This window comes from Myxocyprinus asiaticus, chromosome 19 (genome assembly GCF_019703515.2).
Source record: "Myxocyprinus asiaticus isolate MX2 ecotype Aquarium Trade chromosome 19, UBuf_Myxa_2, whole genome shotgun sequence".
Lineage (NCBI taxonomy): Eukaryota > Metazoa > Chordata > Actinopteri > Cypriniformes > Catostomidae > Myxocyprinus > Myxocyprinus asiaticus.
In genome coordinates this window covers 37,400,509-37,413,117 of record NC_059362.1, presented here as the reverse complement: position 1 = coordinate 37,413,117, position 12,609 = coordinate 37,400,509, and the positions used below count along the sequence as shown (strand labels likewise).

Sequence of the window (12,609 nt, the reverse complement as noted above, 5' to 3'; positions counted from 1 at the left end):
CCATTCTTTTCTTGTTCTTAGAGCTGTTGTTACAAAAACACCAACTGAGCCCTTGATCCACTAACCATGTATTATAGTAATGTGACTGCCCTACTGTAGACAAAAGCTCTCATACAGTATAATGCGGTTCTGTAAAACAAAATCATCATATTTTTGTCCCAGCTGGTTTCAAAGCACAAATGTTTAATTACAGCAACTCTCTTGATGGCCTCTTCATTCAGTCTATTTTTAGCTTGAATCCACAAGTGAGTTGAGTTAAGGTCAAACACAAAAGTCCTTTACCTGAAAGTCACATGATCATCTGGGTGTCTCTGTCTTTTGTCACTAATATAGTGTGAATTGTAAAAGACAGAAGAGGAGCTTTTAAAATATTAGAAGAGGTCTACACAGACAATGGAATCTAAAATGAAAACCAGGCCTAATTTTTCAGCAGGACTAAAACAACATCCTCCTATCCATTTTTTTTTTTTCTACCACTTTAAGTGCACTTTGGAGGACCTCAGCCTTGGAATGAATTTGTGCACTGGCTTATCTGCCTCTTTCCATCTTAGCGCAGACAGGCAGGCAGCCGCAGACTAAGCATCTGCTGTCATGGCAACTAGAGGAGCAGCAGGGCTAGAGCGATAGGTGCAGTTCAAAGAGTGTTGGGATAGCGTTGGTATGAGCAAAACAATTTTTTTTCAAATTAATCACTAAGGAGCCATTTAAAATTTTGCACATACTGTATGAGGAAATTTTCAAATTTTACTGTGATTTACTGCATTTTCTTGCTTGGATAAAAATATCTGTGTAGAAATGAGTGGAAATATCTAGGAAAATGTGATTGTCGTATCACAGCTTAATATTCAAAGTCAACTACAAATAAGCCATTTGTAGGCTGATTTCACCTAAAAATGTAACACTGTGACTCAGTGGTGCTATTAAAACCTTTCTTTGTATCTTTAAGTGACCCTTGAAGCTGGACACTGGAAGTTTGGGGTGGGACTATCTGTTTGTACAACCAATGTAAGATGGGGAAGTTTATTTTTGTAATTCTGTTTGGTGGCCCAAACATTACACACTTTAAATGATTTATGACATGTAGCTCAGTTTTAGTATTTTCATAAAAATTTACTTTCGGAGCATAGATTTGTAAAATCAAAGCATTTGAAGAGTTAATCTTTTCTCTGCATTTCTACCCTCAAATTTTAAATGATACCCTGACTCTTGGCTTCAAGTACAAAGTCAGTTTCAAACAAGTTTCTATCTGATCATATACACTGTATTTCCATCCAATTCAGAACTTCTTTGTAATTGGAAAGATTAACATTAATAGTATTACCAGTTATATTTTAAGCACTTGATTATCCTTCCATTGCATGTATTTACTGCCTAATGTCTGCAACTGGTAAAGATCAGCACAGGCTTTACTTTTTTCCCATGTAAAATGCCTTTCCAATTAGATTCAGATGAGGTCAACAGTTTTCCACTTTTAGACCTCGAGAAACTCCTTTCTTCAGTTGAAATTCCATCTGTATCTGATTGCGTCTTAATAGAAAAGATATTTTTGAAATGGCTGCATGCTTGGATATCAGAGTCCACACAGCCTTGTATTAAAACGAGATATTCATTTCTCTGGCATGCTTGGACTAATAATGCAAATGAGCATGCAAGCCTAAAATTAAACAGCTGTGAATGCAACTGTCAAAATACGTTTGAAAGTTGAAATTTCAAAATGGCTCACCACATGAAGATAAAAATAACAGAAAATAAAAACCCAGAGGCTGTTAGTCAGGAGGTTTGAGTCCAACTCCACAATTATACTTTCAAATCTGCAGTGTTGAATATAGCAAAAACTCCCTGGAACCTTCAGAACTCTACTTTGTATTATGCCCAAGTAAATGCAAAGGTTATTATAGATAAGTGTAGTGGTAGATTCTAAAGCAATATAAAATAGCCTAATTTCATGAAAATTATGTAACTGATCATTTTGCAAAATTATACAGTGTAACATTGCTCCTTAAATGTATCGTAGCAGTTCAGAGTTGAAATGTCCACTGTGAGGTGCTAAAAGTTAGTTACATTTTCTCACAGAAAGATGAAGTTTTTAAGGTTAATGCTTTAGCGAGTTTTAAAATCAACAAAACCAACCTCCCTATCCTAAACCTTAAATAGGGTGACCATACATACTCTTTTCCGGACCTTAAAAAAGCATCCGGCCGGGATTTCTAAATTTGCGAAAATGTCTGGGATTCGGCTTTAGTTGCATAATGATGTGCATCTGGTCTACCTCACTGTGTGTGCGCGCATATTTGCATTGCTTTAACCCCTCTTTGTAAGTCCCGCCTTCTCGCACACCAATTGGTCGATTATAAGAGGCTTGCAGCAACTATTGGCCAAATTCCTGCCTGTCAATCTCTCCTCGAACGCGAAGCGCTGTTGTGTTCGGCATCAAACAGTTGCTTGACAGTAACAGCAAATGACAGCTGAGTGGAAACAATGCCCAAACAAAAGTGCAAATTTACAGAAGATTTGCACAAAATATTCCCATGCTTTCGTCCAGGTCGAGATCCGTGGGAAGCAGAATGTATGACATGTAAAGCTGGCACTTATGTATCAGTTGCTAATAAAAGTGATTTAGAAGCACACATTAGCTCTGCGAAGCATAAAGGGTCAGCAAAAGGTGAAAGTTCATCAGGTAAATTAACTGACTACTTTTTGCAACCAGGTAAAACTGTTATCACATTGCTTCATTTTCCATGGCCATTCAAAATAATAGAAATAGTAAATGAAGGTACACTCATGGCATCAAATATTTTATTTTAGTACATGGACATTCGAAAGAATGTTGGAAATTTTTATTTATTCATATATATTTATGTTATGCTAATAGAGTGTCTTTTTCACTGTATTAAAGTTTGTATTCATAGTAACACTATGCGAAAAAAAAGGTGTCCTCTGTTTGGAAAACCACAATATGGTCACCCTACCTTAAACCTAACTGATAGTATAGTTGAGCTACCGTGCAATTTGTTCATTCCAAAATAAGCTTGTAAATATAGTTGATCATGTAATGCATAACTTATATTCTGGGTTCAATACAAGTTAAGCTCAATCAGTAGCATTTGTGGCATAATATTGATTACCACAAAAATGTATTTCGACTTGTCCCTCATTTTCTTAAAAAAAAAAAAAAGCAAAAATCTGGGTTCCAGTGAGGCACTTACAATGGAAGTGAATGGGGCCAATCTGTAAACATTAAATACTCACTGTTTCAAAAGTATAGACACAATACATAAACAATATGCGTCTTCACATGATTTTAGTGTGATAAAATCACTTACTAACCTTTTCTGTGGAAAGTTATAGCCAATTTTACAACTTCGTTGCCATGATGATGTAATGTCAACAAACCCTAAAATGACTAAAAATTATGATTTAAACAACCTTACAACTCAAATAGTGCACGAGTTTTAACAGAAGAATTAATGCAAGTGCTTTTATAAACTTATTAGCTTCACATTTCTGCCTTTAAACCCTCCAAAAATTGGCCCCATTTCACTTCCATTAGTGCCTCACTGTAACCTCGATTTTTTCTCTTTTTTTTTTATTTTCTCCCCATTTTCTCCCCAATTTGGAAATCCCAGTTCCCAATGCGCTCTATGTCCTCATGGTGGCGTAGTGACTCGCCTCAATCCGGGTGGTGGAGGATGAATCTCAGTTGCCTCCGTGTCTGAGGCCGTCAATCCACGCATCTTATCACGTGGCTTCTTGAGTGCGTTACCGTGGAGACATAGCGCGTGTTGAGGCTTCACGCACAACTCACCACGCGCCCCACCGAGAGCGAACCATATTATAGCGACCATGAGGAGGTTACCCCATGTGACTCTACCCTCCCTAGCAACCGGGCCAACTTGGTTGCTTAGAAGACCTGGCTGGAGTCACTCAGCACACCCGGATTCGAACTCGTGAACTCCAGGGGTGGTAGTCAGCGTTTTTACTCGCTGAGCTACCCAGGCCCCGATTTTAGCTTTTTTTAAAGAAAAGGAGGGAAGAGTCGTAAATTATTTTTTTGCTATTATGCCACCAATGCTGTCGATTGAGCTTAACTTGTATTGAACCTGGAATATTCCTTTAAAACGTACTTACAAGTCATGTGCTATAGTAAAAGTATTTAGATGTCATAAGTTAGCACTGTGTGAGAGACAGTGCGAAAAGTACGTGTTTATAAACTGATAATCTATCATTTTTCTCATGATTTCTGTGGAAGGGAATGAAAGTCATTGTTGTTGTAGCACCTCTAGTATTTATTTTACCAGAAAACCGCCACGATACATACAACAAGCCACGTAAAAATAATTTTGCACAAATGTAGATCCAGTACAGTAACATAATTCTATGAGACCAGGTTGACATAAGTGTATAACCTCTTTTATGCTTTTATTTAAAGATGCTTGAAGCGCTATCAGACATTTTTCTAACTTCCACTAGACTTAGCCACTAAATCTGACCACCCCTTTTCTTCAAACTCTTGTCCTCTCTCCGAAACCACACCCTCCGAAGACATGTCAGTAAACTCCAACACAAAAAAGGCAGATACCATTCTCTGATTGCCTAAAATAATAATAATAATTTTTTTTTGCTTTGTTTATTGCTTGGGATGTCACAGAGAGAGGTGTGATTTCTCATGATGTCTATTTCAATGATATCTGTCAGGTAGTAGGGAAATTTTTATGTACTGATATTCCCCAAAACTGCTTCTAGTGCTGAATTTATTAAGATGTCAGTGTGAAGAAAAATTGCATCTCAGCCACTGCATTCTCCTTTAGCAAACAAAGATACAGGTGTGCCCAGCTGTTCGTAACCCAGCCGTAATTTATTTTTGTCTTGTCTTGTTCACTAACAAGACCCTCATTTCATGCACATGCAAATTAACATGATCTGAATCTAACCTCATCTGGTACCCTACACATGCCCTGTCAAGTATCTGCAATTAAAGTTGAGGAGAGCAGCTTGTCAAGTGCGACTCACTAACTAGATTGGTCATGGTCTCTGACAATTTCAGTCTGTGTGTTTAAGTGAGCCCCAGTTGGCTCTTGGCATTTTTCCCTTGTATCATCCTCGTAATACAAACATGAGCTCTCATGTCATAATAGTCTGCTCTAGTTTATGTATAAACAACTGTGCTGTAGACATGAGGTTGGTAAAGCATGCCCACTTGTAGAGATGATATGAGACAGGCACATTACTGCCACTAATGCATCTTAGTTCTGTAAAGCTTTTAATGCAACATTAATTTTAAAAGAGGTGAAGGGTAGGGCTGGGCGATGATTTTTCTTGGAAATATAAAATTAAACAACACTGAAAATATTGTGATGATTTTAAATGACATCATGTTTCATTTCACTAGTTTCACAGGTATGCGAGCGTTAGGACAGATGTTTTAATAGCGTTTCTGATTTAACCATCAGTAGCAAAAGTAGCATTAGAATTTGTAAGTTCGATTTAGAGAGTTTGAACTGATATTTGTGAATCAGACTGTCTCAGTGAATCGATTGCTGCTTTTTATTATTATTATTATGTACTGTTATATAAGTGCATATAAAATCATTCTTCCTAGAGTTCATTTAGTGAAAAACAATGTGAAAAACATGTCTTTTATTATTTCAAACAACATTTTTACTGTATTTTACTATTTCGAATCTACAGCTGTTTGGTCGAAATGATGGTTCCTCTAAAGAAAATTTCAAGATCTTTATTGACAACCTCGTATAATAGAATCTCATTACGATACCTAAATTCTTTGCAAAATGTGTTTTATGTGGGTCGTTGAATGTTTTCGAGGCAGTTTCCTGGTGAAATTAACACTAAAAATGGTGGGTTTTATCAGTTTATAAACACTTTATTTTCACCCTGTTCCTCACGCAATTCTATCTTATGACATCTAAACACTTTTGCTATAGTGCGTGACTTGTAAGGCGATGAATTTTAACATTTGCATTACATAACCAACAACATTTACAAGTTATATTCGAGCGCAATCAAGTTGCGTGATAGCTCAACTGATAGAGTGTAGCACTTGTTATGCACACAGGTGGACACCTGAGTTGACATGTGAATCGAAAGTGTCATGAAAGCACCACAAAATGATGTGGTAGCTTCAGCAATTGCGTTTTTAATCCTACATTTGCTTTAATTCACTTTTGGCGCCACACAGTGGACATTTCACCTGAGAACTTCCGCAATATGTGTAAGAAACCACCTAATGTGGACTGACGGTATCAGACGTGGAGGCAACTGGGATTCGTCCTCCGCCACCCGGATTGAGACGAGTCACTACGCCACCAAGAGGACTTAGGTAGAAATGGGAAAAAAAAAAAAAAAAAAGGAAAGAAACCACCTAATATCATTTAGCAAAAATGTTGCCATAGTCATGTAATTTTTATCAGATCAGGCTGTTTTATCAACAACAGACTGACAAATATTGAGCGAGATGCTTTGATGCATGCTGAATGCATGCAGACACATGGATCGCTCTTGCAGGATCTACGGCATACACATGTTATCCAGAAGTACTTCATGTCCTCTAGACTCCAGAGGGACTGGCCGAAACTTGAGGAAGCAAAATGATAAAGATATGCTGAAGTGAACAGCCAGATTAGATGACTTAGGGCATGATTCCCATAGGGGTATGCTGATGGATGAAACCAATATTGAAATAAACACCAGAGGGCCACAAGTGGCTGAGTGAAGCAGTAACAGGGTTGACAGCTGCCGTTCCATTACTGTATGTTTAATCTAACTGCAAGTGTCAGAGCTTGCATTCTAAGATCTGCAAATGTCCCTGACGCACAAAGGCTGGTATGAGATGACATAGACGAGCTGCATATTTCCCACGCCCTAATATCAGTAAATTATTAGCACACAAAATGCCAAAGGGGAAAAATATGCATGTCTGTGGGGTAAAAAGGAGAGATGGTAATCTGATGTATACACTGTATGATCCATAAAAGACCAGGGAGCCAAGAATTATCAGTTCCCCTACACAGACAAAATACTCACAGACAGAGAATAGAAGTGTAGGGTAAAGTTTCATCACTGTTTTGTAACAGAAGTCTTTGATGTGACATAACGAAAGAGCATGGAGTACGATTCATTTGTTATTGCTCGCATATTTAAAAGTTCTGCACGCTGCCTGGGGTCCTGCTTAACAAGCCTTATTAAACATTAGGGGACTCTGTGGGTCAATATCCTGCAGCTGCTTGTGCCACTTTTTATAATCACAAGCTACAAAGTGGGCTACAAAACAGCCATTACTTCTAATGTTTCGAATGCAGTGGAACGAGCGTCCTTACAAAGAAATAAGATAATCCATTTGGTCTTTGGAGACCTCCATCATGCTACAATCTATTGGCAATTAAGAATAGAGGCGTGTTCAAGGATGAAAGGACATGGTCACACACAAACACACACACACACACACACACACACACACACAAAAGTCATTCAAATGGCCAAACACTAAAGAGACCAATTACTTAGACCCACATTATTATTGGTCAAACTAAAACCAATAAGAATCAAGGTGGAAATGCCTATTTTGTGATGGATAGTCAAGTCAGGAAGGAGAAAAGGTCAAGTTATCAATCAGAGTAATGGAGTGGATGCAATTATGATTAGCTTGTTGTTGTTTTGTTTTTGTTTTTTTGTTTTTTTTTTCATATATCTGGAATGTTTGTATTTGTATTTAATCGCATCTATTACTACACAGTGAATATTCCAAACAATCTTAAATAAAATCTGCTGCAGCGTATCTTGACCTAATGTCACCGCAAGAAACTTGAGCTGAGGTTCCCATTCCCGTTCAGATACTCCAAGTGCGCTTCGGTGATTTATACAGATATAGTGTAATTACGCCAAACATATTACAAACATGACTGTGAACAACGGAATGACTGAATTAGCGAAAAAAATACATAAAGTAAGCGTTGCGCAAAGTCGCGCGTTTCTGGACATTCTAACCGCACCCCATGTTGCGAAGTATAAACAATACAATGTATCTTCTATATTAAAGTAAATACGATACAAATCAACACAGTATGCTATTTATATTACTTTGGCCGCACATTAAAATAACTTGTTGATGAAATGTATGATTTTAGAGTCCCAACACCAGGTTGTAAACACATATTATAACTGTGCCATTCTCGCAGGTGGTACAGTAAATGAACGAATCGCCCCACTCACTCACCCAGTCCGGGCACAAATGTGTTGAGAAACAGGCAGATGACAGCTACGGGGAAAGGCATGTAGGGGATGGCAGCGCGTAAAGGACCTTTCTTCTCCCTAACTTGAACAACAACTCCGCTGGTAGAAGACGAGAGTCCTTTTTCATTCATTTCCGTGTCCTTCTGATCCATTTCCAGATTTAGTAAACTAATTACAAACCTTAAAATCCTTGTTATGGTGTGTATTGGACACTGTCAGTCGCACGCGACTGTAAGCTTTATCAGTTGATGTTGTTTGAAGTCAGTGCGCGAAGTGAACTGTAGGCGTCACACTTACTACTGTGCCAGTGAGCGATAGTAGATGACACAACAGATTTAAAGTCACAGTGGATTTAGGGGCCGTTCACACCGAAGTAATTTTTGCGACCCTCCGCGCTGTTTTCAGTTGTTTTTTCTATGTAAATATGCAATAGCTGAACATCGTTGCGTCCCGTCACGCGGATTTTTCAGCCGTCTAAAAACTATTTAAAATGCGTCTTACGAGACTTGCGTTCTGCTCTATTCTGGGCGCTGTGTGTATCTTTTTTTAGTGCAATAATCTGTTCGATGTGAACGGCCCTTAGTAGGGTATAGGAAAATTTACGGACATACATGTGTCTCACAAATTCTTGGCAGATGTGGCGATTTTTACTGGCTATCTAGTAGCCTAATGTTTATCTGTACTTCATTCAAACGCAGGTAAAGCAGTTTTAGCTGTCATTATTTCAAATATTATGAACAGCTAGTAATTGAATCAGTGTTTTAGTTTGGCTTACTTTATAATTTAAAGCACAATGGAAATGTAAACATTATGTTTTTCATAATGAATGCTCTTTAGATATTTGAATAGCAACCACAATACTTTATAATCACATATATTCATATCTCTTTCTGTTTAGAAATAGCATGTCTGCATGTCTTAAAGGAATAGTTCACCACAAAATGTAAATTCTCTCATCATTTACTCACTCCCATCATGCCATCCCAGATATGATTGACTTTCTTTCTTCTGCAGAACACAAACAAAGATTTTTAGAAGAATATCTCAGCTCTGTTGGTCCATACAATACAAGTGAATGGTGACCAGAAATTTAAAGCTCCAAAATTCAATTAAAGGCCACATAAAAGTAATCCATGTGACTCCAGTGGTTTAATCTATATCTTCCGAAGTGATATGATAAGTGTGGGTAAGAAACAATATATATTTATTTAAGTCATTTTTTACTATAAATCTCCACTTTCACATTCTTTCACATTTTGAAAGTGAAAGTGAAAGTGGAGATTTATGGGAAAAATAACTTAAATATTGATCTGTTTCTCACCCACATATCATATCGCTTCAGAAGACATGGATTAAACCATGAGAACGACGAGAATCCAGGAGTTTTATGGATTATATTTATGAGTCCTTTATGTGATTTTTTGAGGTTCAAATATCTGATCACAATTCACTTGCATTTTAAGGATCAACAGAGCTGAGATATTCTTCTAAAAATCTTTGTTTGTGTTCTGCAGAAGCAAGAATGTCATACAAAAATGGAATGGAATAAGGGAAATGATGAGAAAATTAAAATTTTAGGGGTGAACTATTCCTTTAAGACATGCAGATATGCTATTTCTAAACAGAAAGAGATAGGAATATATGTGATTATAAAGTATTGTGGTTGCTATTCAAATATCTAAAGAGCATTCATCATGAAAAACATAATGTTTACATTTCCATTGTGCTTTAAACTATTAAGTAAGCTAAACTAAATCACTGATAAAGTAAATGATGACCACATAAAAGTGATCCATGAAAACTTTAACTGAAAGATCGACATGAATTTCATAATTGTATTAGTATTTGGATGTCCCCTGTTTGCTTTAAGAACAGCATGCACTTGAGCTGGCACTGGCTCCACATGTTTGTGCACGACATGATGATGTTAAACCAGCATAATTTGAAAAGTTTTCAAGGAGAATCTTCTGTACTTTGGTGGAAGCAAGGAAATCTGACCTTCTGTAAAAGGAGTTAACATGTCACAAATCTGCTTATTTGATTAGTTACCTAGAAACAGTGTAGAATCTTAAAAATTTGGTTTTTTATTTATTTATATATTTTATTTTATTTTCAAAATCCTAGAACGTCATCTATTTCAATGTGAAGATGAAAAAGACACAGATTTTCAGTGTGGACTCAGACTTTTGGATCTGAATACATAAACCAGGGTCTGTCATTGACACAGTCTTGCTGTGTGTTGCACTTGTGTGAAAAGGCCATCCAAAGACAGATCCATCACAATGAACCAAACAGCCAATTTAAAACCATCTGGGCCTGTTGTGTCAACAGCTGGGGGTCTGAAGCTCTGACACACACTCAAGCACTTACCATTTCCTAGCCAGGAGAACTGAAAGCGGTCTTCATTAATGTTAACCCTTTTAGCGTATTTTTATTTTGTGCCATTATTTGAATGGGCACATACATCCAAGATGTTTTGTGGCTGAATGAGATATCTTTATAAATGACCAGACAATATAACTGAAATAATGAAGATATGAGACATAATTTCACTGGTAAAAAATAATGGTCCTTTAGTTGTGAGTCATTGCCTACAGGTCTCTCAAGATCTCTCAAGATCTCTCAAGTTCATCATGCAGCCAGAAACCTAGGAATTAAGTTTCTCCAAAGTGGTGCCTTTGTCCTTATTTTACCCTGAAGGGAGTAATTTAAAATGTGCTGCTAAGATTCTTTTCTTTGCAATTTTTCTATAATTATATCGGGGTGGTCATGACAACCCAACTGCTAAAATATAAATGCTGAAAAGTTATAGATATATGTGCCTGCCTGCTTTAGTTCTTACATGCTTCTAGGGAGAAAAACAGCCAAATGACAACAGTCAATCGATTTCAGCACAGGCTCACCTGCACTCTTGGTTTAATGGTATACTTTAATTATTTGGAGACAAAAGCAACACCACTGCAATGAAATTTATCTTCTCAATTCTTAAGATTAACAAATAGGGACCAGTCGTTGGACATTTCTAAGTAAATTTTCATAAAGGTGACCCTCAAAGTCGGTGTGGACGTTTTACTTTATTAAAAAAAAAAAAAAAAAAAAAAAAAATTTTACATTATTAAAAAATAAAATAAAATAAAAATTAATTACATTTTTTTTTTTTTTTACATTTATTAAATTATTAATTATTACTGTCAGGTCGCTTAGCAACAGGGTATTCTTGGTTAAAATAAATTTTTTCTCTTTTGAAGTCAACTGAAACAGTGTCATATGAAATATGACAACTCTTCCTTTTGTGAAGAACATTCTTCTAAATGCATTTTGTATTCCAGATGCAAACCAAGGAAGTGGGGGAAAAAAATAAATAAATAAATAAAAGAAATATCAAAGGTTAATGCATTGTAATAATTACAACACAATATGTTATAGTCTTCCTTGTGGAAAGACAGGAGGGGCTGTGGGTTATTAATGCATGTGCAAAATACATTGCAACTAGCTTGCATCCACCAAGAGTTTTCAGAACAAACAAATCTCTATGTATTTAGAATGTGATTTCTGCAATTAGTGATTTTATTTAGCCATTTAAGCCATTAGTGCTCTTTTGGCACATTATTTTTGAACATCTTTCTGAACATCTTTTTAATGTCAGTCATCAAACATCCCCTGAATGTTTTCGCTCGTTTATTAGATATTCTGAGCAGCAGGCTGACAAGGAATTGGTTTAATGTGAGCTGTCACATCATTAAAAACAAAATTTGCTTTGTCATTATGTCAAGTCAAGTCAGGGCCGTTTCTACGCATATGGGGGCCCTAAGTGAAACCCTACTTGGAAATCCTACTTGAAAAAATAAAATAATGCACCAACCTCAAAGAATGCAGATTATTTTTTGTGAATATAAGGAACCTTCCAAACCTTTTCTCCACAAAATACCTCATTTAAATTAATTGATATATACTGAGTCTAACTAAAGCACTAACTATGGCACTAATTACAGTATGTAAAAGCATGTTCATTATTACTGCATAGACTTGCTGTTCCTGATATTCTATTTCAGCATTTAATTAGAATGTTTAATATGAGTGCCAGAATTAGGCAATGTTTTTTGTAAGCCTCACTGGATGATCTTCCGTTCCTTTCTCTCTAATAACTTTGTTATGCTGATTTTTCTTATAGTTTCTATATTTCTTTACTGTTTTTGTTTTTTGCTTATATTTTGTACCAAAGTGTGTAGCTGGTGATTATTTATTTCAACAGGTTCAAGTCAAGTCATTAAAATACCAGTACAGTTGTTGTGCAAGGTTGTCCAGTTCTGAGTTCAAATTCTGAAATCTTCTGAAAGTGCCCACAGCAACTGCGTTTTCCTG

At 36.5% G+C, this 12,609-nt stretch overlaps 1 protein-coding gene across 1 annotated transcript in view; it reads right to left on the bottom strand.

Moving 5' to 3' along the window:
* LOC127410235 (protein stum homolog) overlaps positions 1-8,532 on the bottom strand; it is a 31,198-nt gene extending 22,666 nt beyond the window's left edge. Inside the window, exon 1 of the mRNA XM_051645392.1 lies at positions 8,231-8,532. Coding sequence (XP_051501352.1) covers positions 8,231-8,399 — 169 coding nt within the window. The 5' untranslated portion in view covers positions 8,400-8,532. The remainder of the gene's footprint in view (positions 1-8,230) is intronic.
* Positions 8,533-12,609: the final 4,077 nt, after the last annotated feature.